The sequence below is a fragment of the Pleurodeles waltl genome, chromosome 3_1 (genome assembly GCF_031143425.1).
Source record: "Pleurodeles waltl isolate 20211129_DDA chromosome 3_1, aPleWal1.hap1.20221129, whole genome shotgun sequence".
Classification (NCBI taxonomy): Eukaryota; Metazoa; Chordata; class Amphibia; order Caudata; family Salamandridae; genus Pleurodeles; species Pleurodeles waltl.
Genome location: NC_090440.1, coordinates 1,930,256,456 through 1,930,282,465, shown reverse-complemented (window position 1 = coordinate 1,930,282,465; position 26,010 = coordinate 1,930,256,456). Strand labels below are relative to the sequence as shown.

Genomic DNA, 26,010 nt, shown 5'->3' with positions numbered 1-26,010 from the left:
TCTGTCATTTGTATATGAGACCACACTTGGTATGAGAGAACTGGTTGGGATCTGAGTGACCATGACTTCCATGAGAAGCTCTAAGATGTCATGCACTCGGCTGCCCAATCATCCCTTCCCTTTGGGAGAGATGAGGCACTGCTAGTTAGCCGGAGCAAACCGGATTGAGGGCGACAAGGGTCCTACTCCGTGGGTTAGACTTAGTCCCCCACACTGAGAACGACGCTGCTACCCAAAAATCCAGTAGTCTCATTAGGATAATGAGAGCCTACGCGACACCCTCTTACTACCCAACAGGACATACTTCTTCAAAGTAGAATTAACAACACTACTTCGGTCTACATAACAATGTCCAGCGATACTACAAATGCCTCCTCGACCATGGGAGGGGGGGAGTGGGTGGCAGAAAATGAGCTCTTGCTGATTCCAGTTACTACTCCAACAACAGCACCTGTACAAGATTTGGCTGTTTTTTTACACCAACACTACACAGACTGATGACACCGTCTACTATGAGCATCCACGGGAAGTGGATCCATCCACCAGTAATGCGCCTGCTCCCGCGTTTGCAGAGACTGCCTCTGGTTATTTCATCGACATTGATTACTTTTCTTCAGACTCATACACCCCAGTGATTGAAAATGTTTCAAAGACACGTAAACTGTATCTATGGCTTAAAAATAACTATTTATTCCACCCATGGAACTATTTATGGTTCTGCTTGACATTTTTTTGCATTGTTTCTATGGATTGGTTTTGTGACTGTTTTCTTTTTGCTTATAAATGGTAATTACCTTCCTGAACGCTCCAAAGTTGAGCTTGTGGATGAAGCCTTAACTCCATATCGTTCCTCACATAAGGTCCGAAGAGACTTGTCCCTTGTGAACATTTCAGCTGTACCAATTCCTGATGGGATTGTGTAGGACAACGTTCCATTCGATATATACGGGCCTACTGAGGTCATTCAAGCTCCATATATATTTAAAATTTCTATGACAGAAGTAATTACACCTGGTGTTGTATCTGATGATTGGGATGTCCAGACAGTTGATTCCATGTTAACTGAAATGAAGGACTATTCAGTGTTTGAAAGTGATGATGTATATAGACATACAATGAATTATGGGGAAATGTTTTGTTATAATGACTGGGGACATTATTACCTGCACCGTGCCACTAGACACAGACCAGTACTTAATTACACACAGTGGGAACACTGTTCAACACCACCAGTAGGGAGCCCAAAACGTTATACAGGTACGTTTACTTAATTTTCTGGGCATGACACGAAAAATCCTGAGTCATATTATTTCAAATTACCTCCTTCCAAAATTAGGAAAATGTTGCTAACCGATACAAAGCTGATTTATTCAGACTCCTTTGTTTCCCGTCTTGCAGTTGAAGGTTATGAATACTGGAAGAACACTCTTGATTTAAAGAGTGTATGGGGAACACAAGATTGGCAAATACAGGGTAGGGAAGCTTTATTTAGAGCATGCCTGATTCATGTGCAAATTATCTTTTTAAATGACACCATTCAATAGACATCCTGTCTGGGGTTAGCAAACATGAAAGAAATGAACACGCCCAGTGTCCCCACACTGGTGAAGTTTAATGGTTGGCAATTCTTCCTGAATGTCACTGAGGAAGAGCTAGATGCAAAGGTACATTCTGGTACTTATAATTCTTCACTTTCCATTCCTGGGGGGTGGTTGATTTGGCCAACAGACACCAATGGATGTCAGGTACGTTTTTGAATTCCTCAGGCGGTTTCAAGATTAGCCAGCCAGACCCTCGCTTCGTCTCGGGTCAACACACAGGTATAGTTACAACATACAGTATGGGTAAACTGTGACAAGAATGGATACAGTCTAACACATTAGCCGCAGTTAAAGAACATCTTAACACTCTTTCTGAAGATGTAGACTTGCAGGCCTTTTTGCTAGGTCCTAGAAAGCCACGCTCTAAACATTCATCTATGATATGTATAATGAGATCTAGACACTTTCTCAGATAGAAGCTGCTGCACGTTTAAGGCAGATAGATAAGGAAAACTTAGAAAAGGCTTTATCTGGTGTTGATAATGGCAGGCACACTCTGTCCAACAGGATTTACTCCCTGACAAACATAGGCCCTCATTACAACCCTGGCAGTCGGTGCTGAAGTGGCGGTAATGCTGCAAACAGGCCAGCGGTAAAAAAAAATGAAATTACAAGCATGCCGGTTGCCGCCATGCCAAACTGCCACTTCTCCACTCCGACCGCCAGGGTGGTAACGACTGCTGGGCTGGAGACTTCGGTCTCCAGCCCGGCGGCCGTCAACAGACCACCAGTGGTATCACGACCCCGCATACCGCCATGGATTTCGTGGGGTTCTGTACTGCCACGAAATCCATGGCGGTAGGCACTATCAGTGTCAGGGAATTCGTTCCCTGGCACTGATAGGGGTCTCCCACAACCCTCCCTACCACCCCCCAAAGGTGGCAGGACCCTCCTCCCCACCCTCACCCCCCATAACATTGACACACATACCCCCCACACCCCTACACACACACACTCACACAACTACTACACATACACGCACACAGACATAAGCGCACACATTTCCCATAAACACAACACACCCTCCGCATGCATACAAGCACTCACACACCCCCTCTACACACTCACACGTACACCCCCATGCACTCACACAACACCCCCCCACCCCTCTCCCCTAAAGGACGATCACCTTACCTGGTCCGGTGATCCTTTGGGAGGGAACGGGATTCATGGGGGCTGCTCTGCCACCAGCTCCCCATCACCAGAACACCGCCACACCAAATCCTGGGATGTGGTTCGGTGGGCGGTGTTCTGATGACGTGGCGGTGGAGCAGCCTCCACTTCACCGCCGACCGCCAGTGTGGCTGCTGGCGGCTGTCCGTCCGGAAAAGGGTGGAGGGCTGCCAGCAGTCATGATACTCTGTGCGGAAAACCGCCTGCATTGGCAGTCTTCAGCACAGCGGTACCTCAGCGGTCTTTGAAACAGACCACCGAGGTCCAAATAAGGGCCATAGTGTCATCTGCAATGGATATCATCAGACAGCCATGTCCTGTATATATCATGGACAAAGTCAGCTGCGTTCCATCATGCAGTTAGGTTGGACGTTATAAACATTGAAAAGCCCATGCAACTTATCGCAGATTGTAGTTTTGCTAAACAAAACCTATTGAAACCTTACTGCATCTTCTTCATTGCCTGTGTTTGATTGAGACATGGTGTTTATGTGAGAAAGGGGTAATCTCCGTTTAACCGCAACACTCCCTAAGATGTCATACTCTTGAGTCCATGCATAAAGGCTACCACAAATCACCTTTTTACTGTTTGGGTTTCTGGTGAGGTGCTGCTTGTGAGCCGGGAGGGTTGGGATGACAGTTGGGATTTGTTTGTTGTCTGGCATAGTCACCTACAAACATAAGTACTATCATCCTTAAACCAGCAGTCTTGCCTGGAGCAAGAGTCCAACTACAACAACCTGTTTTGTGTCTGTAGGTGAACGTGCGCTGTAACTTCCTCTGCTGCTCTTGTGCTGAGTGTGAAGGTGTTTCTCACTGATGTTCTCTCTCTGGTGTTCTCTCTTCATTATTCTTTGTGTGAAGGAAGCATGTACTGCTGTTGTCGTGCTACACATAGTATGAATTAAAGCTGCACTGGTGTGGCTCACATTGCTCTTTTTCTTTGTGTGAGGGAATCATGCATTGCTGTTCTCTACTGTGTGTGGGTACCTTGCACTGCCCTGGGACAAGCTGCACACTTTCTAAGTGTCAGAGAGAAGCTTGAACCAGCACTGCCCATGCTGTACTCGTCTTCCTAGATAATTTGTTTGTGAGGCACTGTCATGGCTTTGAACTTCAAGCTGAACACAATATTTATATTTTCTTTTTCTTCCAGCGTCAAATCAGCCACCCATTTATTCGCAGCATTGGGGACAGCTGGCAGGGAAAGGAGCATCTTTTCATAAGTGAGTGTTCGCTGGCGTCTTAAAGCCAAAGCCACAGTCCAGTATATTGTAAATATTATAATCCCTGCATAATTACGCCTGCATTGTTACTGTTCAATATGGGCATCCAGGTCACATTTATTTAGGTGTTTGAGTGAATCTTTGTTACTCCAGATCTTTACTGTTCCGCCCAATAATCCTCAACATTTGGCTCTGTAACTTTTTAGAGAAGGGTTCTTTTTAGATAATACACAATGTGCTGAGATTTTGTTTGTTCTAAGAATTTGTCGGGCCGCAGGGCAGATGGATCACCTTTATACCAGCGCTGTTCATAAAGAAACAGATTGGTTGATGTTATAGATGACATGCCAGTTACACAAGAGAAGCCAATCTTCTATGGTGAGAGATTCTACAAGCTGGAAAGCCATCTTCGAAGCACTCATTACCTATAATTCAAAGACTGAAAGATTCCTAAAAAGCAGCAAAATCTGACCTTGGAATCCCCAAAAGTAAGGTAGGAAACCTTTAAAGTAAGGTAGAAAACTGCTCTATTAAAGCTTCCATAATACGCTACGCCGGTGGTTTACCTGCTGGCTTGCCTTGTCCATCAAGGGTGGCACATTCGACCTGACCTTTAAGTCATCTCCTTAGTCTATAATCGTCCAAAGATGTGGTTGTTTAAAGATGTGCTTAGGTGCTTAGACCCTAACTCAAATCCCCAGTTCTCAGAACGGACTGGTTGTGCTTGTAGCTCTACTGAGTGGCCCAGCGACCAAAAATCTGATCTGCATCCGGCCAATATAGGACCCGAAACTTAGGTACTTCTAGGTGATGCCTTTGTGGGTACTAGCCCACTCGAGCTGGTGAGACCCGTTAGACCCCATAACTGGCTTCACCCTGAATTGTTTCCTTTTGGACTTAGGGTCAGAGCAGCCACTCTGCGACTCTGAAAGGTTACCAGGTAGTCTACAGCCAGAGGGCCGCTTTCAGAGCTGTGTAGACTCGCTTGACTCAGTTATAGACTCCAAACCCCGATTCTAGTTGATGGCCTGTTCCAGCGTGGAACGGGTGTAAACTTTTTTAATAATTTAATTTTGGTTTTTAGTCTGGCCTTATGTTGAACACAGACTACCAAACCTACAGTAGCTCTGTTTGCTGAAGAACGACTTTCTAGTTCCATTTTGTGTGAGGGAATCATGCATTGGTGGGTTTTAGGGATACTGGACTTTTGGGACTGTGTGTGAACTTTAGTGCAGGGTCTGAGACCAGCTGAATTGGCCCACCCTTGCACCCAGCTAGACACAGAAGCAGAGCGCCAACCATACAGCCAGAAAGCATCACTGTATCCTTTTTTCACATCTGCCTCCTCATTCACCGTGAAAATTAAGCCAGTAGAGCTGAGAAAACCTAGGATGCTGAGAAACCCCATGTCAAAGCGCTTTATAGAGGGGTGAGGCAATCAGGAAAACCCCCTTCCTGAACAAACCTATGATTGAAGCAAAATGTAGTGTACATTTTCAGTATCAATAATACATAAAATTCTTGTGACAGAGAACAGGTTGAAACAGTAGAATCAGCAAACATTAGACATACTCGTCTGCACATGCTCAAAGTAGATAGTAATGTATCACACAGAACGGGAAGTGAGTAAGGATACAGTTATGTAGGGTGCCATCGTGCTACATTAAAAAAGCAGGCATATTCCAAGAGTGCAATGCCGCAGAAATGTCTGCAATTTGAGTTTTTGAACTGCCAGATTTTACCTACCTTTAAATAAAAATACTAATGGTGAAAATCAGAATCTACCTTGGAAACCGTCCAATAACCAGTGATTCCCACTGGGCCGACAAGAAAAGGCTTCCCACAAGAGTTTGTCTAATAATGTAAGCAACCACCTCTTCTGCATACCATTCCCGTTTTTTCCACATTAACCACAACAACAAAGCAAACCCACTAGAGATGTGCTACTTGAAACAAAATACCCACTCTTTCACTGCTATCCGCCCTGCTCGATCCCAGTCCACCTCATCAAACCCTATAAACCCTACAGCATTCATACAACATTTCTATGACTCCCTCAGCACATGTTACTGCTTTAGGCTTGCCCCACTCCTGGAATGCTACACCCCGCTTTTAAGAGCATATCCTGCATTTTTATGCACATCAACTCACAGGGCTGTACCACCCATCCTGATTTTTTTCTGGAGACCAACGGAGCCTTGCTACAATATACACAGCCAAAACAAGCAGTATCACACACTCCACACAGGCCACACACAACAAGAGTGGCTGTGTGACCCCGAACAGCTAAAAACTGATAAGAATTTAAAGAAATGGGGTTAACCCAGTACCTGGGTAAGTGAATAATGTAATAGAAAAATGTTTTGGTCCCTCTGGGGGAAGGATATGAATTAACCTCCACAACAGTGGTTGTAACATAAAGAACTTTCTGTACTGATGACGTTTGTGAGTAATATATCACATTTATTAGAAACTTAAATTCCACAATTTAAGGTGAAGTAATCGAGTTGCTCCTGTATAATGGTGCAGTGTGAGTGAATTATGTGTTAGTATAAGTGTTGCGGTGCTACTTACATGAAACCTAAAACCAAACTGTGGTTAAAAGCATGACGTCTCAAATAAGCTCCTATAACCATAGGTACCGAGAGCCTGCTGACTTTTTCAATAACCAATCCACATTTTCTAATACAATGTCGACGTTTCGACCCCAATCAAAGAAATTAATTCAGGCGGGTCATCATCACGACAGAATATTGAAATAGGAAGCACCCCGATTTGATTGTACTCAGACACATCCTAGTCGTGTTAACAGTAAAACTATACCAATTTCGCCTTCCATTTCATGTAGCCCTGGTGTGTTGTTAATAATACCATTTTTTTTACTTTGCCATCTAGTGGCTTCAGGAAGATCCAGTGGATTCACTGTGCTGCTGAATTATCAGCCAAAGCATTTAACCTGATTAAATCAGGGCTGCAGATCCTTAACTTTAACTAGGACCACGCCAACATGTTTTAAAAAGGGCTTTAAACAATTGGCTAATTTTCATGGAACGACCTAAGACCTTCCTAACTAACATATAATTCACTCACACTGTGCCGTTATACAGGAGCAACTCGATTACTTTACTTTAAATTGTGGAATTTAAGTTTCTAATAAATGTGATATATTACTCACAAACATGAGTGGTACAACCACTGTCATGGAGGTTAGTTCATATCTTTCCCCCAGAGGGACCAAAATATTTTTCTGTTACATTAAAAACTGATAAGAGGTAACAGGAGTGTCAGATGCATGGGCTAAAATATTGGTAACATACCATGCACACCCAGCCTTCCTCTCACAGCTGCTCTGTCAATTCCTACTTTCCTCCAAGATCTACTCTCTTTCTTGCACATCCTTTTATTCCTGCTATCACCCATTGGCTCCCAGTGATAACGCTGGTCCATAAGTAACGCACAGTCTGATGTTTTGCATGCTTTTTTCCCATGGCAGTGTGCTCCTACTGTAGCTATGGGGATCTCTACAGGCTGTGGATGTCCAGTGGGCGCTTCGGAGAAGAGACCATCCGCCTGTTTGCTGCTGAACTGGTGTCTGTGCTTGGTATGTATCTAGCCTTGTTGACTTAAAACTTCGCAGGTGTCCTCTATTTCATTGGATCTCCTATTCAGATACAAGTACTGTGAAGCATAGTGTCACCAGGTGCATGCTGAACATTTGTAAAAACAAATATCTTAAATAAAATAAAAGTCTACTTTTCGAGGTCCTCTATATAGGTTCTCAAACTGAAAGATTGTCAAAGCTGGCTGAATTCAAACCTATGTTTAAAGAGGTTACAAGTAACATGTAACTAGTCTTTACACCATCTCCTTTATTGTCTAGCTTTCATTCAAAAATATATAACACGCACAAAACAAACATACCGAATTGATACAATGTAAAAATTGCTGCTGCCTCTCCCAATCATACATTAGGGAGGGGATATATATTGGCAGAAACTGTAGCTGCGCTTCATTACATTTTCTGAGGCACCCAATAACAGATGACTTTGCTGCGCTTCCTGTGATTTATCAGGTAGGAGGTTTATTTGCCCAAAAATGTTCTCCAGAATGTGAAGAAGGGACAATGCATGATTGTATGTGCGAGAGAATCTATAGCAAATCTGCACACAAACAGAATCTTTTCTTACGGTGAAGCCTTTGATTAAAAAAATAAAAACAATATGGGATGGCATTATATATATATTCTAAGTCTCATTTTCAGAAAATGATTTGAATCAGCTAATGAGTGGGGAGTCAATCAAAAATTGTTGGACACCTTCCACTTTCTCCGTTATATAATTATGAACAATTGGTTGAGGTTGATAGCATTTGAATCATATCGTTGTGTCTCCATTTTAATATAGTTTTCTTTTGTGTACAAAGCTGAAGAAGACCTAGAATAACATATATTTTCCAGTGTATCCTTTCTGAAGAGTAGATACTGTAATTATCTTTATGGCCAAGCAAATACCAATATTAAGCCCACTCTGCTGAAGTCGTGCCCCCCTTGACAATCAGTGATGTACAGTAGAGCAAAAACATTTGAGTGGCAACAGTAGATAATGGTATTACAGTAAGCTTTCTTTGAATGGTACATGGTATGGTCCCTTGTGGTAATCCTGATAATCTCCTCTACATTTTACCCTAAGCTACTGCAATTTTACCCTAAACTACTGCAAGCCTTGATGGAGCTGTTCTCCCCAGGCCCCCAGTTTCTAAACCCATACATTACCATGGGTGCTACTGTCCCTTCCTCTGCCCTCAAAATTGGGATCATTGGTAAACTACCAAAGTCATTATTGAGTAAGACATAACTTTCATGATTGACGCAACACATCCACATATGATTTCATCATGCAAGTCACACCTCAAAGTCTGGACTAAATGGTATCCAGGGTATTTGAATATTTCAGGTCTCTCCATGTCTTTCAAGTTAATAGACAGTCTTTCCTTAATCTTATGCCATTTAGTACCAGAGGTGATGATCTTGGTTTTAGTTATGTTAATTGTTTGTTTTACATAGGATAAGAACCCAGTTTAACTGCCTCTGAAGACCTGTTTCAGTCTGGGATATATATACATATGCAGCAGTACTTAAGAGCGGTCAGTTCTAGGAGGTGATGGTATTGACCTAGGGCGAAACCGTGTGAGTCAAGGGGAATCTTTTGTCATCTTTTGCCACAGATGGTAAGGGTCAAGAAACAAAGTGTTAGTGATTTGCCAGTAGAGCAGGGTAGATCTGCAATCCCCACTGGTGTGTAAATACCAACAGTGCAGCGCGTGCAGTGGTACGAGGGCCTAGGTTTATGAGGGGTACATTGCTCCCCGCATATGCTGTTCATTGTCGTAAGAGTGGATTGGAGGCTTATTTTCTATAATAACATTAGGGCCAAAGGCACCTTTGCTCCGCAGCCGCCTCCAACCATCTGTGAGTGAGTCTTTAGAGAAGGGTATGTTGATCTATTAGTTTGCAGTGCTCCAGGTTGGTTGGATTTTTACTGATTCGGGTGTGGGTCCTCTTCCCTTTTTACGCAGCATGTGTATCACCAGTGTAAAGATTCAACAGTACCACATTTATTGATGTTTAGGGCAGTGCACTGAAGTCACAATTCCTGAAACATACTTTAAAAGGGGACTACACCGCTAATGCTCGTCTCAGGGGTACGCATGTCACGTCCTGCTTTGCGATAACTTAGGTGTGTTGATGATATTGTCTTCGTAGAAACATGGAATTGGCACAAGGGAATCCCTTGGTGCCCCTTCGTTATTGTCGACCTGTCACAGGGGCCTCCAGTGTGGGCTACATTGTTTGGCATTAATGGTGTCTCCAAGTCTGGGGAATGAGGTGCTTCATTGTTATGCTCTTCCGTTACTGTTCATGTCAATATCCATCTCACAATTCTTTTCAGGTTACCTCCATGACCTGGGAATCGTACATCGTGATGTAAAGGTACGAGGAATGGGGACGTAGGAACAAGATGTTAAGAGAGCGTGATCTGGATGGACGAAGGGAGTGTTAGGGGAGGAATGAGATGCGGAGATAGGGGTGGGATATGGCAGTGAGGAGTGAGAGTGTGGTGACTGGTGTGGGAGCCCTAGAAATCTTGTGAAGATAGGAATCGGACGCGTGGATAGCTGGTGAATTGGTGACATGGTAATGTGGAATTAGGAACAATGAGGAGGGAAGGCTTTGCAAATGGGTGGAAGTACATTCCTGCTGGAGTGGTTTAGAGGTAGATTAGGGGTCTTGTGGTATGAATGGGGTGACTGAATGGGGTGTGGAGAGATGGAGGTGATGTGAAATGAATGAGAATGTTGAGGTAATGGTCTCAAGCGATGAGTGTGGGCATGAAGATTGGAAGTGTGGGACATGATGGTAGCGAAGGGAGACAAAGGCAGTTGGGTGCAAGAAGTGTGGGACTGCATATGGAGGGAAGAAGGGATGTTGAATTAGGAGAGATATAGTGCTAATGGGGTAAGTGTTCTGTGCCTAGCTGGCACAGTAGCAGTGCAGGTGTGCAAATGGCTGCTAAGACCATCACTCTGTTTGTCTCCCTAGATGGAGAACATACTGCTGGATGAGAGGGGTAAGTGCTAACGATCGCATACTGGTGCCTACCACTGCCATTAAAGCTCTTATGTGGATTATTTTTGGATGAAGTTATGTAGGGAAAAAGCTGTTTTGGTATTTTATTGATTTTTAAATTGGCACTATAAGGCAAGATATATATGATCACAGTCAGACTGATGGATGGAGGAAGGAACAGACCATGATTCCGGGTTCTATGCCAGTGAGAGCGAGTTACATGTATACATGGAGAACAGGTCATAGAGAGTGGAGTTGCAGACATGCACTGGGATCGTCTCTCATGGGAGTGCCTGTAGGTGTCTGGTCCAAATCTGTGTTTGTAGGCTCGTTGCCTAGCACTCGCCTTCAGGTACCAGGAGGCCGGGCCTTCCCACTCTGCCTTAATAGCTTAGTCTTAGTGGACAGCATTTCAATGGCCTTTCACTCTAGCAGCAGATTTCCTTTCACACAGAAGATCTAGGGAAGAGGCTGTGCCCACGAGAGCCATGCTTCACGCAAACTCTCACACAGATGTCGAGCCTCCCTATCATTTACTCTCTCATACATACAAAATACTCTACTAGAGGCAGACACTCTAACAAATCACATATTGAATCATCTGAAGCTCTCACAGAATCACCAGCTATTCTGGGAACATGGACAGTGACACAGATCCAGCCAAACCACATGCCCTTCCCCACAGGTGACATCGCCGATCATCAGATACCTCCACCATATGGTGCTCTTTTGGTGTTTGTAGAATCCCCGAGTTTTACAGACCCATGCCCTTTGACAGTTTGTACTTACGATGTACAGGAAACTACTGTAAAAATCAATTATGAGAGTATGGCACAGCTCCCCGACTCCTCAAATGTTATAAAATGCAAAATACACTAATTCACTTGCATTATAGTGTGACATGGATATTTCAGCATTCATACTCGGGGGCCTCAGTGTCACAGCAAAACAGCTCAGCATATTAAACTGGCAGCGATGGGTAAGGCAGATGGATGCATTTTTTTTAAAGAAAGGTACATGATGAAACCAACATATTCGAAAATGAGAAGTCTCTGGCTGTCTGTTTCTTGGTCTGTCTCTTTATCCGGCTTTATAAATGTTTGTTGCTGGTTCCCTGTCTCTCTGGTGTATCTGACTGCCCCGTCCCCTTTCTCTCAATGCAGTTTTGGTTTTATACCGTCTTTATCTAATGTATCTGCACACAAGAAGGTGTGTCCACGAAGAATGAATACACATGATACGTTAATTAAACTTTTGTGTCCCGACCTTCCTTCAGGACATATAAAAGTGACGGACTTCGGCCTTTCACGTCAGCTTCGCTTTGGAGAGAGAGCATACACTATCTGCGGGACCCTCCAGTACATGGGTAAGAAAGCAAGGCTGGCATCAGATCCTCCCCTACGGCGCTCTCCGTTTTTGGGCGAAATAGCAGAACTTGCATCAACAAACCCCCCCCCCCCCCCCACCCCACCCGCCCACACCCACACAGTACAGTGAGACATGGGGGGACATACGTGTTTACTCTCTGAGCACAGGAAAGGGTAGGGCTCCCCTCGAACCCTTCCCCAAATCATCTTTCCAACATGGAAAGCTGGGAGGGCGGGCCTAAGTCATGATCTGAATATGGCATGATGGACAAGTGAAGCTCCAAATCCTTCTTTACAGTCATAAGAATGCATTGTTGCTGTCAAACCCACAGCCAGGTAATTCTGTTACATGGGTGAAGGGGTTATGTTATCCCCAAATTATTGGGGTGACACCCAATATATATCACGGTTCGTAAAAGGAAACTTTATCCTTTTTGCAGAGAAAAGGGAAACTGGCAGGTGCCTCTCACTCCTCTCTTACACAGTTGTGCTGTGGTAAGCAGGAATGTTAGGAGCTCGACAGTCCTGTTAGAGCCTCTCCCCATGCCTCAAAATCAGCATACACAGATAAGAGTTGGCATTTCACACTATTTGTAGTATACATCAGTGGCGGCCGGCAGCTTTAGGAGGGAGGGGGGCGGGGTGGAATCACACACACACACAAACACTCACTCTTTCACACACAGACATGCACGCACATCCATTAACAACATTCATAACATTCAAACATGCATGCACGCACCTAACATTCATTTTGAAAGATCACACATACCTTCAGCCGCAGAGGTCCCAGGAGGGTTGGAACTGCTGCCTTCCCTTTGGTCAGCCAATGAGGGAAGGCAGCAGTCCCAGCCTCGTCACAGAGTGGGATGGGGTCAGTGAGACTGCTGACCCCACCCCACTCTGTGACAAAGTGTCACTGATTGACACTCGCCCAGGGTGCTTCAGGGCTTAAACCTGAAGCACCCAGGTCGTAGTCAATGGGTGACCCTTTCCTCGTCACCCAGGGGAGGGTCTCAAGGCACCTTTGCTGAGCCGAGGAGGTCACTCCCATAGGAGCTGTGACCTCCTCAGCCCAGCAAAGTTCAGCTCAGGCAGCCAGGAGTCTGCGCAAATCACGCATTTCTCACTCCTGGCTGTCTGAGCTGAAAATGAAGAGTGTCTGTCAGGCTGACCTTTTTTCAGCCTGACAGACACTCTTCATGAGGGGCAAAAGGTGAGGTGGGGGGGGGGTGGCCCATCCGCCCTAAAGGGCGGGCAGCCCCTGGTATACATTACTCATCTACAAGTAATGCAATCACATTTAATCTCACATTCCTATAGTTTTACCTAGCTGTCTTAAGCGTGGTTGTGTGAGAGTTACATAATATGCCATGTCACGCAATACGTACATTATTGCACCTTCAAGTCTAAAGTTGGAACTCAGTAAATCAGTATCCCCAATGGGTCCGTGTGTCCTACGCCACCCCCTTCACTGGAATTTTAAATACCTTTCTTAAGCATGGGGTACTATGGAGCGAAGAAGGTTCGGCTTATGTTCGACTTTTGTATCATTACACAATGCTTATTGTTCAAAATGTTCCGAAGGCCATTGCTACTTCTCTTCTTCCCTACGAGCCAACCTCTTCCTTTGAGACAAGGTTATCTTACATTGTAGCCATATTTTAGCATCCGCACTAATCAACAATGCATGCACCAGAGTGGAAATTTCCGTTGGCCGCTCTGTTAGTGGAAATTAAACAAAACATTACAAACTAACCACATATTTATTAGCTCCACAAATGACAAGTTAGCCTAAGTTCTAAGCCCTGTACTTGCACCACACACTGCGTCTTTTAAATACACTAACAATAATTGTGTTAGCAGATGACCAGGCCTGTATCACATGCAGCATAAAAAACACATACATAAAAGCGTGGCAACACATGTTGGGGGCGGGGGTGAGCGAAACCTAATAATCAAACACCTTCCTCTCCTTGTAGCCCTATTCCCCCTCATGTACATGCAAGGGGTGGCAAGAATTGGATATACAATATTTTTCCTTCTGTGTCTTCCTCAGTGCGTAAGTGAGAGGGGGTTTGGCTTTAAAATTGAGTCCTTTTCTTGCCACCCTCAGTCAATGAATGACCTTTGCAAGCACTAGTGGTGGAGTGAGGCTGGTCGGTCCAGCTGTGGGACCAGGGCGCATTGCATTGGACAATAAGGGGGTCATTATGACCCTGGCGGTCACTATACTTCCAGGGTCACAGTTGTGGTTGGGCCGCCACCAAATTGGTGGTCCGACCGTGACATTGTGACCGTGGCGGTCCTAGCAGTTGGAATCCGCCAGGGCAGCGCTGCCTTAGGGATTATGAGTCCCCATCCGCCAGCCTTTCGGTATGGGGGCCTCAGGGGGAGCCCTGGGGGCCCCTGCACTGCCCATGCACTTGGCATGGGCAGTGCAGGGGCCCCCATGCACAGCCACATCGCACATTCCACTGCCTGAATTACGGGCAGTGGATTGCATGATGGGTGCTGCTGCACCGCCACCTTGCCGCCGGATCCATTAGGAGCTGGCTGCAATGTTAAGGCCCTGTTCCCAACTGGGCCGGCAGGCAGAAACTCTGTTTCCGCCCGCTGGCCCAGTTGGGAAGCGATAATAGGGCCGGCGAAGTTCAGGCCACACAGGCGGCCTGATGGCAGGATGGCATTGGCGGACGGCAATGCCATAATGAGGGCCTAAGTCCTTCCACTCCCTGTGGTGATGTCTTTCATAAAGATGAGTGCCCCTAGATTGAGGCATTAGGGTTTCCATTCTGTGTGTGATGTCCATCTGAAGATCTTTGTTTCCTCTTGGGCTTAGCTCCAGAAGTCTTGCATGGAGGACCCTACAATCATTCTGTGGATTGGTGGTCTATGGGAGTCTTGCTCTATGCCTTGGCTGTTGGTAAGGTAAGTTCTTAGCTGGCCCTGTATCAAAATGCGATTAGCATCTGACTGACTAAAATGCTAGACTGATAGGTGGGGGACTTTTTGGATGGACTTTCTACTTTTGACAAGGCATCGTCCCAGAATTGAAGGAGGGGGCTATGACATTGGAGTAAATAGCAAAGAAACAGAATTTTAAAATTATACAATGTTTCATTGCACCTCGATATCAGATCCAAAAATAACATTGTCAGTCTTTGTCTACCAAGAAGAGTAGAGAGAACAGTGGAAGGTTGAGCATAGGAGATGAGCTCAGGAAGAAATAATTGGCCTCTGATGCAATCAATAAATAGTAAGACATGGCAAGAATGCACAGATTAGCAATGCTTTTTAACACAGGTTTTACTGTGAAGAATGATTGCCAATAGGATGTTTAATAAAGATACAATCAGGTCTAGCTAGTGGGTTCCCTAGTTTATGTGTTTGGGACAATGAAATAAGGACCGGGCGTTCTGGAAATAGAGCTTGAAAATATGTAAAACGAGTCTCCTCGCAGAACTTTGGAACTCAAATAGTCTTAGCCTACTGTGGAGAAACCGGAAACTACAGAGGCTACTGCCTGAACCGCTTAGCAGGTGGGCGACTAAAACAAACTCCAAAACCCTCATAAGCTGGAGAGATGAAATGAACAACATTTCATGGCCATGAAGGTCATTGAATGAAGAGCACAAGCACAGGTACTGATAGCCATGAAGTCAGATTGCATAGCACATCACTTCTACATATGAGGACTGATAGATTATATTCAACAAAAAGTCTAATTAGAACTAACGTGCTAATGAACACTGCAGAGAAATCAGTAGGTAAAGGAGTGTAACCAAATAGGCAGGAACCAAACGTGTGTTAAGGTCGCACTGCTACAAACTAGCATCAATGTCTTATGAAGGGTGTTGGGGGAGTTTAACAGTCCTTCCTCTCTTTCTACTTTCAAGTTGCATTGTACACCTTGCCTCCGTAGATTCCACAGTTACCCTATTGCAGCACAGATGCAGTTTCAGTAACTAGATTGCGCCAATGCATCATAGTTATTGTAGTTCTTATTCATGTGCTCAGTATTGGCTCAGATTTTCTTTTAGTGCAACTCCTCATACTTATTTACCCCTTATTAGACCTCATCAGAGGAGTGTAGCAGTGCCTGTTTGTATGGGATTAGTTATTCATACAGCATATGCATAGGTACCTCTTCAAATAATTGTCTTTGCTACAAAGGGGCATCACCAGGCGCGTAGCCACCTGCCTAAAAGTAGCTAAAACGTGAATCCTAAACATGGTATGTTCACATTTCAGCAAACCAGCATCAGTGTCATAGCATGTATGTACATGTACTCTGATCTGCTAATTTTAACATTTTAACATTTGGAACAAACTGACAATGGAGACTACTAAATGGTTTGTAGCTGAAATAATGACATAAACAGAGATATCAGGGGACATAGATATTAGATAACTAGTTCCTGGAACACATTAGACAATCGCTTATGTGGAGAAGGTGCTGGTATCTGCTTACACGACCAGTACCTACCACCTCTCTTGATATTACTGCCTGCAGGAGCAATCTACTTTAAGGTTATTTGGGATGGAATCTAGATTGCAAATGTATTTTATATTGAAGGAATCTGGAGTGGAATGTGCATAGGAGACCAATTAATTAAATTAATAAAAAAAACACCCAGATCACCCGCACCCACCCCATCAGCTGGCTGAAAAATAGACATACCTATTGATCTTGAAGATGCTTTAGCGTCATGCCATAACCATTTAACACTAATATTCTGCACCCACAACCGTGTGATTATAACATAACCATCAAAAGGAGAAGAGGACTGGAGAACAGTAAACGTAGCACTTCACCATAAGCTGAATCAGACTGCAGTGGTAATCAAGGAATCATGCCACTTTGCTACCCGATCAGAAGGTGTGCCACATAAATGCCACTACCTAAACATAACATAACATGTATAAAACTGCAGTAAGCTCAAAGGTCATAGTGAAAAGCAGTATAGGACACTAAAGCCTAGAGCATGGCAGATGGTAAGAAGGGAATCATAATACAGGGCCTGATTAAGAGTTTGGCAGACATATTACTGTGTTGCAAACGTAAAGTAGTACCCTGCCAGCCAATACCTCAGTCTACCTCTAATCTAGAGAGGGACGGACCTCAAGTATTCTGTTGAGGGATCCCCCATTGGCTACATTGACAGAAAACTTCCTCCAGTTGCTCAACAGAGTAGGGGTCATCGGAAGAAGGGCATTACACTGCTTGACATATTTAGAGTGAACGGTGTAATGCCTTTATTTTTTTCTTGTTCGTCACCACCCAGTTTTAGGATAGGAAAAAACAATAATGGTGCCTCACACCATGGGTAAAAAACTTCCCTGGTGTGGGGTGTCCTTAGTTTTTAGTTTTTTAGAACAAACTCCTGTTTTGGGAGTTTGTTTTTGAAAAACAAAAAAAATTAAATGTTTGCTGGGCAGCCTTTAAAAAACAAGCATTTGCAATGCATTAGGTCTAACATTTGTGAAAGTTAGAGGTATTGGTATTGAAAACAGCATTTTTGTTTTACTTTTTTTTTGTATGCAATGGAATGCTGATATTTACATATCACTATTGCCAGTCGTATGAACTTGCGGTGCTGGAGAACCCCATAATGGGAAATAGATTATGAGGGAGGGGAGACAAGAGTAATAAGGTGGCTGTGGAAAAAAAGTAGCAACATAGTGGAAAAAGCAAATACTTATAGAGACTGCAAGATGAAGTAAAACGTGAAATGTAAGCAGGCGCAACATGCTTTTATTAACATTTTTATACATGTAATATGCTGGCTGAAAAAAGCCTACAACATTTCCTGTTGTAATGTGCACGAAGCAGGGAAAGGGTGCAGTACCACAGGCAGTCCCTAAGTGTCCCTTCATTCCTCTTTTAGCCTCATAAGGTACTGAATCCTGCTAAATTCCTCAATTACTTCATTTTTCAGCATGGTGTTTGTTTTGCGAAACGTTTTACATAGTACATTCAGGTTATGAGTGAGAGGAGCCAAGAGTAATATGCTGTTTGGAAAGTAGTACAGGGTCACGCTGTATGAAACATCATGTAGTGATGTAAAGTGCTTTTCCGATCGCTATATGAAAACTCAAGTAAAAAAAAAAAAAGTAAAAACATCCTGGAAAAAGCAAACAGTGATAGAGAATGCAAGAGTAAGTAAAGCATGTGAAATGTAAGCATGAACAACATGGTTACATTAACTTTTGTATACTTGTAATATGCTGGCTGCAAAAAAGCGTGCAACATTTACTGTTGTAATGTGAAAGAAGCTGGAAAAGGGTGCAGTGTCACAGGCTGTCGCCTTGTGTCCGATGGGACCTTTTTTGGCCGCATAAGGTACTGCACTCTGCAATCAATTCAACACATCCCGGTTTTGATAAATGTTTTACGCTGTGCATTCAGGTTATGGGAGAGGGAAGACAAGAGTAATATGTTGTTTGAAAATAAAAATAAGTACAATGTCACGCTATATGTAACTTCACATAGTGATGTAAAGGGCTCTTCCAATCGCGTTCGCAATATATGCGTAGTTATGTAAAGTGCTCTTCTGATCGAGTTCGCACTGTATGAAACTTCACGTCCTCATGTAAAGTGCTTAGACATCACAAAGAAACAACGGCAGGCCCAAAACAAGGAAGAGAAGGAAACAACATATGGCCACGCAGTGTCAAGCGATGAGGCAAAAGAACAAAATAGTGCACCGCACTAAGCTATATGGCTGATCGTGCAATCATCCATGTAACAGGGTCAGTCTGCAAGGCGGTAACAATGCAGCCTCAAGGCGGGACAAACATGAATCATTTTCCTAAGAAATCAAGGGAACTGTGAAAGCCAGGCCAAGGAACAAATGAAAGTGATGAGGTGGGCATGGTTAAAGGTCACAGATGTGGATTACAACATGTCGAGAGACAGCGCTTGCGTGCTGTCTAGGCTCGACCTACAAATGGCAGGGGAATCTCATGTTGTTTCTTTTCACACTTGCCTGGAGTGTGCTTGCTCCTAAAATATTGCATTCTGCATTAAGCTAGATGTATGGAATGTGCATGTTGCATGTGTGTATTTTCTTTTGCACGTCAACAGATTGTCTGGTCCGTTTGCTTACTAGAATTACACATTTACCTCAGGGATCTGTGTTTGAACTCATGGTCACAGGTCCAAATCCTGGTATGTCCACTTCGGCCTTCATCCTTCTGGTGTCGAGAAAACGAGTATCAATGAGTTGGGTAACAATAAACATCTGTGATTCACCACAAAGATACTCCAAGTTAAATGACTGTTTTACAAATGCATCTTTTACGTTAGGTGTGGCTTTTAGATGTTTATGTGAGTATGTATGGCTATATGTCTGGCATGTGCACTGCACACTACACAACATCTGCCGCACATTTGTGCATGTTTAGGTTAATCGGAGATTGATTTTGACCAAGATCACTGACTGACTGCCTTGTTTTTTTTTTTTTACACATAACATTTTTCACCCATTAATTTAAATATTTACTTTAGTGTTTTAAAGAGCCCTAACATGTTTCCATGTGGCTACTTCAGAGTCAGTAGGACCCTGAGTTGTGGGGTAGAGGGTTCGAGGTTGGGGGGGGGGGTTGATCACCTCCCTTGCTTGTCTGTAAAGGTTTACAACCCAAGCAGCATGAGATCCTCAACTTACTTTCCAATGAACCTCTTGGGCTGAAATGTTATATAGGCTGGGAGTTCTGGATTCATAGCTGAGTCTGAGATCACTTGGCAGTATTAAAGATTTGATGTAGGCCTTGGGGAGTTGCAGCGCTGTCCTTGCCAGGAACCCTCAGAGGTTGCTGTAAAGTCCTATGGAATGATTTGTAAGGGCCTTCCCTTCCATAGGTCCATCTGCCTTCTACTAATGAAAAAGGGCAGCAGCGAGAAGGAGGATACAGAAGACCTCTAAGCCATCTTACTGATAGAACTGATTATAGAAATGTTAGGAGTGAATTAACCTTGACTGGAAGACATTTGAGAGAGAAATAACGTGATTGTAGTGCCCTAATGCAGGAGTGAGTGGATCACTGACATCTATCTATGTGCGGGGGGTGTTTGGGAAAGACCATCTCTGTCGCCCACCGTCTATGCCATGAAACAAGCCACTCTTCTATGTCGTGGCGTTCTTTGTCCAAGGTACGGGCTTGACCATACTTGACACTTTGGAGGCTCAGGGCAGTGGCGTGATGAAACAAGAGGGGCCCCCTGCAAAGTACTTAGAGACCTCCCCTCCGAGCTCACTCTGGAGCTCTCAGACCAGTGCACTGTGTGAGGGCCCCCCTGGATCCTTTGTTACGCCACTGGTTCAGGGGGGGATACATGAACTCCTCATTCTCTAGCCCACCCACCCACCCCACTAAATATTTGTCATAATCCCACCTTCCTCTTCCCCCGGCAGTTTCCTGTTGCTCCAGAAAAGGACCATATGGCCATGTTGGAAAGTGTGAACCAAACTACGTATGACATGCCTGCGAATCTCAGCTCGAGCCTTGCCCTGCTGCTGAGTGAGGTAAAGATTATTTTTTACCACTGTCCTACTTCTAAATAAACTAACTTAGTGCGTAGACCATTTGACCTTTAGGGAGTGTCTATTTATTTTGCAATAAGAGCAGTAAATAACGTTAAAAACGGGGTTCTCGTTTCTCTGGAGAATGGAAGAGCACATAGAGTTTGCATGATCCAAACTTAATGCTCTTACAAGGCCCCCTTTTAGTTGCCCCTCCTAAATCCGACTGCTGTTTTAATCTTAAGTCATTTGGCCTCCCATCTGCAGCCCTACCCAACCAATGTTCTGCCTTCCTCTGAATGACACCATTGCCAGGTAGGGGACGATAGAAATTATTTTCAAAAGGCAGAGAGAGACAGGTCCCACTGAACTACTGCAGTCCAGTATAACCTAATGAGAACTATGCAGTGGCTCCTGGGAGTCAAAATGCAGTAACGCTAAGGGCTTTACTAGAACCTGTTTCTAAGTATGTGTGTCGCATTCACCTATTCTTAGATTCCCCGACCCTGCTTAATAAGAGACATGCTTTGTTCCCCAAAAATATTTTATCACGCGTTTCTGCTCTCCCTTACTCCACCCCTCTCTCTTTCTCTCTTCAGCTCCTATGCAGGAATCCACATCAGCGACTTCATCATCTTCATCAGTTTGAGAGCCACCTTTTTTTTCACGGAGTCTTTTTTGATCCTGTTGTGCTTCAGAAATACCCTGTTGACTTTGTTGTGAACATTCGGAAATCAGAGCCCATGGCCTTGCAGGAATTGGATGGATTTTGTGACTTTGACTGTGACTTGTCTGAGGTTTTGACACCACCCAGTCTTGCCTGAATCGGAAATGGGAGACGTTTACCTGTCAGCCAGCATGAGGGAAAGATCCTCCTGATATGTTTGGTGACGTGGCGAGAGGTTGATCATAAATTATGGTTTGTGCATTGGAGTCCCAGGATGCTCTCCAAGAGAAGACACAAAGGAGATGAGGTGTAGGTGGAAAGGCAAAAACATACTGTATGTTTTAACAGCAATTAGCTCATATTTCTTCTTCACAGTATCATCGGAAGAGAAAACCATTGTTTAGAATATTGCTGATACATTGTGTCGGTCGGCCCAATGCATTGTCATTAAACTGTTGCGTAAACCAAGTCACACATGATTTAGAGCCTCCAAGTAAATGGCTCCCCAGAAGGTGTAAGGCAGAATCCATCTAGATGCTTGCCAAAATACCCTGGATCTCTCTCTATTGTTCATCTTTGTGTTTGTTAGTACTCCCTTCTGTATTCAACCCATTCACAAACTATTCATTGTGATAAGTACATGAGCCATTGTCTTTTCGAAGGCTTCCGGAGATCCTTGAATAGACACATGCAACAACTCATTTGATCTTTTCAGATCACTACTGGTCTATAATCATGAATGAACTCTGTTGTTTTCCAGATTTGTTTACAATGAACAGGGATCATTGTGTCCCCTCCATATCATTACTGGGACCCTCTGTTAAATATTTTTTTCTATTTTACTATTCACATTTGGGGTGACTTAAGGGGACAATTAGGATCCTTGGATGGATTGCCTGGTCTTATCTTGGGCCCAGGACAGGATGCCTAATTCCAGCATGGGGAATGGACCCCCTACTTGATTCCAAACAGGACCTTTGATACCTTGTCCGGTCTTAACTTGGACACCTTGCTGGGTTCTAGTCTGGGCCTACAACACCTTACCTTGACCTTCCATACCTTTCCTGGTACCAGGCTAGGCCTTGTGCACCTTGTTTAGTCTCTATCTGGGCGCTTGTCACGTTCCCAATCCTACCAGTAGCCTTGTACATCTTGCCTGGTCCAAGACTGGGCCCCAGACACTGTACCTTGTCTCAGTCGATGTCTTGTGAACGTTGCCTGGTCATTGGGCAGCCTTTCCTGATGCTGCCCAAGCCTGGGCCTTCAGCATCTTCCCTCATCCGATTGTTGGGCTTTGTACAAATAAACAAGCAGAATTACAATAAGAAGATAGAGGGATAGTCGCTACAGAAGAGGTGAAAATAACTAACTATGTAACCATTGATCTATAAACCAATAACAACTCAAATGCACTTTCAGAAATGCGTACACAAAACAAAACACTGAGGGTCGGTAAAACTGTTTTTCCTGGAGTCTCCTTTCCACCAGATACACTGTTCTGTTCAGTGAAGCTGGCAGGAATTGTGTATTTTTTGCGTTTTTGTAACTGTTTTTGTATATTTTGCAGCCTAAATAGGTTTTTATAATATGTAACAATAATTAAGCTTTTTGTATTTCAGTATTTCAGTTAGGTTGTATTTGCTTCCATTTAAAAACGTTTTAATGAAATAAAAATATAGTTGTAAATCAGACACTCGAGGAAAGAAACACCAACGTCTTAAGAGTTTAGTATCTGAAAAATGTCATCTTTTTCACACAGAAAAATGGTCAGAGTCCAACTGTGACCCCGCGAGCCTCTGCTCTACAAGTAATATAAACTAAGGTCACAGTAGAGTAAAAGGTTAGTGTTGCGAGTAAGAAGCTGGACCTCTCCAAAGATGAGCTTCCAGAGGTGGGTATTTCCTACAAGACATTTTAATGGGTATTAAATAAAGTATCCAATATCGTGCAGTCTCCGCAGTACCCAGGTACAGTATCACATACTAGAACATTTGGGATGTTGGGAGCTCCACTGAAGACAGTGAAGTGGCTCCAGCATTATAATGGCTGGTATAAGCCTTCTGCTCCATCGTTCCAGTGTTTGTGTTTCTCCCTTTTTAATTTCAAACATTCTACCCTTAGTGAGTGGAATGTTCTGATAGCTATATAGTTTTATGTCTCGGGCTGTATCTGTTGTTAAAGGCCTTCACTCTCGTTACTGGATATAACCATGGTTCTGGGTCTTTAACAGCCGATATTGCCCTCGGGAGCAAGCGATAAGGCTATATTAGAACATTAGAAGATTGGGAGCCCCATTGGGGACAGTGAAGTGGCTTAGGGCTAATAATTGCTGGCATATGCTTCTGCATGAACATTCAAATGTTGTCCTTCTGTTTCTCCTTTGTTAATTTAGAACATTCTATCCTCAGTGGGTGGCATGTTCTGATAGGCTGAATGATCCAGCCTCTGAAATTAGTGTCCTTAAGTGCAAAACTAATGTGCCTTGTGCCAATCTACTGAGCCATCCAGCCTCTGAAACGAGTACCCCAAGTGCCAATCCACAGCCACCCGCCCTGGGAAATAATGCTCTGAGTTTTCAGTACCACTATGGCCTACTGAATAGTGTGTGGAAATATATTTCAGCTACGACTTTTAACCCCAGCCTTATCTCAAACTAGGCCAGTTATATAAACTGCCCTGTCAAGAACAATGTAGGGTGACTTTTCAAAATATCCCTCTGGCCCAGTCTGAACAAAGATAGAAGCTATTATTTCATTCATGCAGATTGGCAGTTTTTCTTGTTAATTCTGACAATGGGAATTCTGTTTGAACATTGGTTCAAAACTCCCCAAGGGGACACCATGGCTTCATTCTCTATCACTGGCCTGATGGAAATAGTACGGAAGCAGAATTGGAGCATTGAACTACTCTATTTATTTCACTAGTTAAAGGCTGTAGTTTATCCATTCTATCACTAACATGATGGCCCCTAATTTACAGTTTTCAAAGGCATGACCGTCAAAAGAGGTATCTCTCAATTTATGTTACAAAAAAAAAATCCCCCTGTGTTTCCCATCCTCTCTCACTCCAGGTGAAAAACAATACTTAACTTTTCCAGGAAATGGGAAATGACAGCTGTTGCTGGTAGGTTTTCGTTTTAAGCAGCACTTCTTGGTCACAGCTCCCTTCAAGCACAATATTTGCATCTACGAGGACAGACTTAAAAAAAAAATATTCTCTCTGAAATTAACTCTGACAAACTCAATGTTATGAGTTTTTGTGACTCTGTAGTCAGGTAAATAAAACTTGTAGCAACAACCTGTTCAAAGTGCTGGAAAGGAGCTTTTAAAACACATTGTCTCTAACCTCCTTGCTGTTTTAACATAGATGGTCAGCAAAGTTGCCCATCCTAAGAGAAACAATTGTCTATAATGGAAGAGGCGACGGGGACCAATCTGACAGGGTCCCACTGATTGTAATCCTTGCTGTAGACATACGGTTACTAGCTACCATCCAGCTTGAATGGAAATCTCCAAACCCAATTGCCCACAGTGTGTCCCCAGTAAAGGCCCAATCTGCTCCATCAAATGTTTGTTTGAGTCTAGCAATAATCTCAGCAGGACACGCACGGAAAGAGCTTCTCTGCTTTATATATATAAGGGCTCCACCAACTAAAGACACAGCATGTTTATTAGAAAAACTGCCCTCACTCACTAATCGTGGCATGCTTCATCATAGGGATATGCTAACACACTCCCACCCTGACCAACGTCAGGAATGGAGCAAAAGGGAATGGGAGCAAAAAAATACAAAAGGGGATCAAACATACAGAACACCACTCAAGATTACTAAAACTATCTCATGTGAATCCATTACTAATCTTTATTCCGGGATTCACTGGATAGGATTAAAAAGGATTGGAAAATTGGTGGTGATAATGGGATATAATCACCCTTTCACCCCAGATCTCTGTTCTTTGGTCAACATGTTTTGGCCGTTTCCGTCACCCATCTGGGTCGCTCGGCTTTCATCAGGACCATCGATCCCCTCGAAATTAAGTTCCCTTCCTGTCGTCAACCAAATTTTGATCAACACATGAACTTGGGTTCAATTGCCGCCTATTAGTACACACACTCAGGATTACTGAGTGTTCATTATTTACCTCCCAACTTGGAGTTCGGTGGAAGCACCTCCCTGTAGTCACACACTCGTCAAGGGATCGCCACACGTGACTCCGTGACGGTACATTGACAACATCCTGATCGCCTGGAAAGAAGATACTTTTGAGACCCCTAATTCATATCTTGGATAAATGGTTTGGATGAGCATCTCAAGTTCACAGCATCTGTTTCTGAGAGAGAGATCCCCTTTCTGGATCTACGGATCACTATACAGGGAGGGAGGCTACGTATGACTACATATCATTTTTGGAAGTCACCACCCTCAGGCCTTAAGGACCAATCTTCCATTTGGCCAGTTTTTGCGCCTTAGGCGGAATTGCAGGCAGAGTCATCATTTTGATAAACAAGCAAAGGATCTAGTGGAGAAACTGAAGAAGCACTAGTGTTCCACAAGAGTCATCAATAAGACTTACAAGAGAACACGCAACAATCACAGAGAGGTGCTCCTAGCTACCCATTAGGGGCCTGAGACGTCTAGACTTACGTGTGTCATCAGGTTTACCTCCTCATCGAATGAGGTAAAGAAGACTATTAGTCGAAGAAGGGCTATATTGAAGAGTGTGGATGATGCTATTGAAAAACCCTTATTTACATTCAAGAGAACCAGTAACATCGGGGATATGCTTTTACATACCAGACCACGGCGGATCATTCAACCTAGAC

At 43.8% G+C, this 26,010-nt stretch overlaps 1 protein-coding gene across 3 annotated transcripts in view; it reads left to right on the top strand.

Moving 5' to 3' along the window:
- Positions 1–23,248, top strand: part of RSKR (ribosomal protein S6 kinase related) — an 89,546-nt gene extending 66,298 nt beyond the window's left edge. For 2 of the 3 annotated variants that reach the window (XM_069226184.1, XM_069226181.1), the window contains 8 exons: positions 3,931–4,000; positions 7,494–7,601; positions 9,949–9,989; positions 10,599–10,626; positions 11,902–11,991; positions 14,835–14,923; positions 20,413–20,523; positions 21,120–23,248. In XM_069226184.1, coding sequence (XP_069082285.1) covers positions 3,931–4,000; positions 7,494–7,601; positions 9,949–9,989; positions 10,599–10,626; positions 11,902–11,991; positions 14,835–14,923; positions 20,413–20,523; positions 21,120–21,344 — 762 coding nt within the window. In that variant the 3' untranslated portion in view covers positions 21,345–23,248. The remainder of the gene's footprint in view (positions 1–3,930; positions 4,001–7,493; positions 7,602–9,948; positions 9,990–10,598; positions 10,627–11,901; positions 11,992–14,834; positions 14,924–20,412; positions 20,524–21,119) is intronic. The other variant, XM_069226182.1, reaches the window with a different exon arrangement.
- The last annotated feature ends 2,762 nt before the right edge of the window (positions 23,249–26,010 follow it).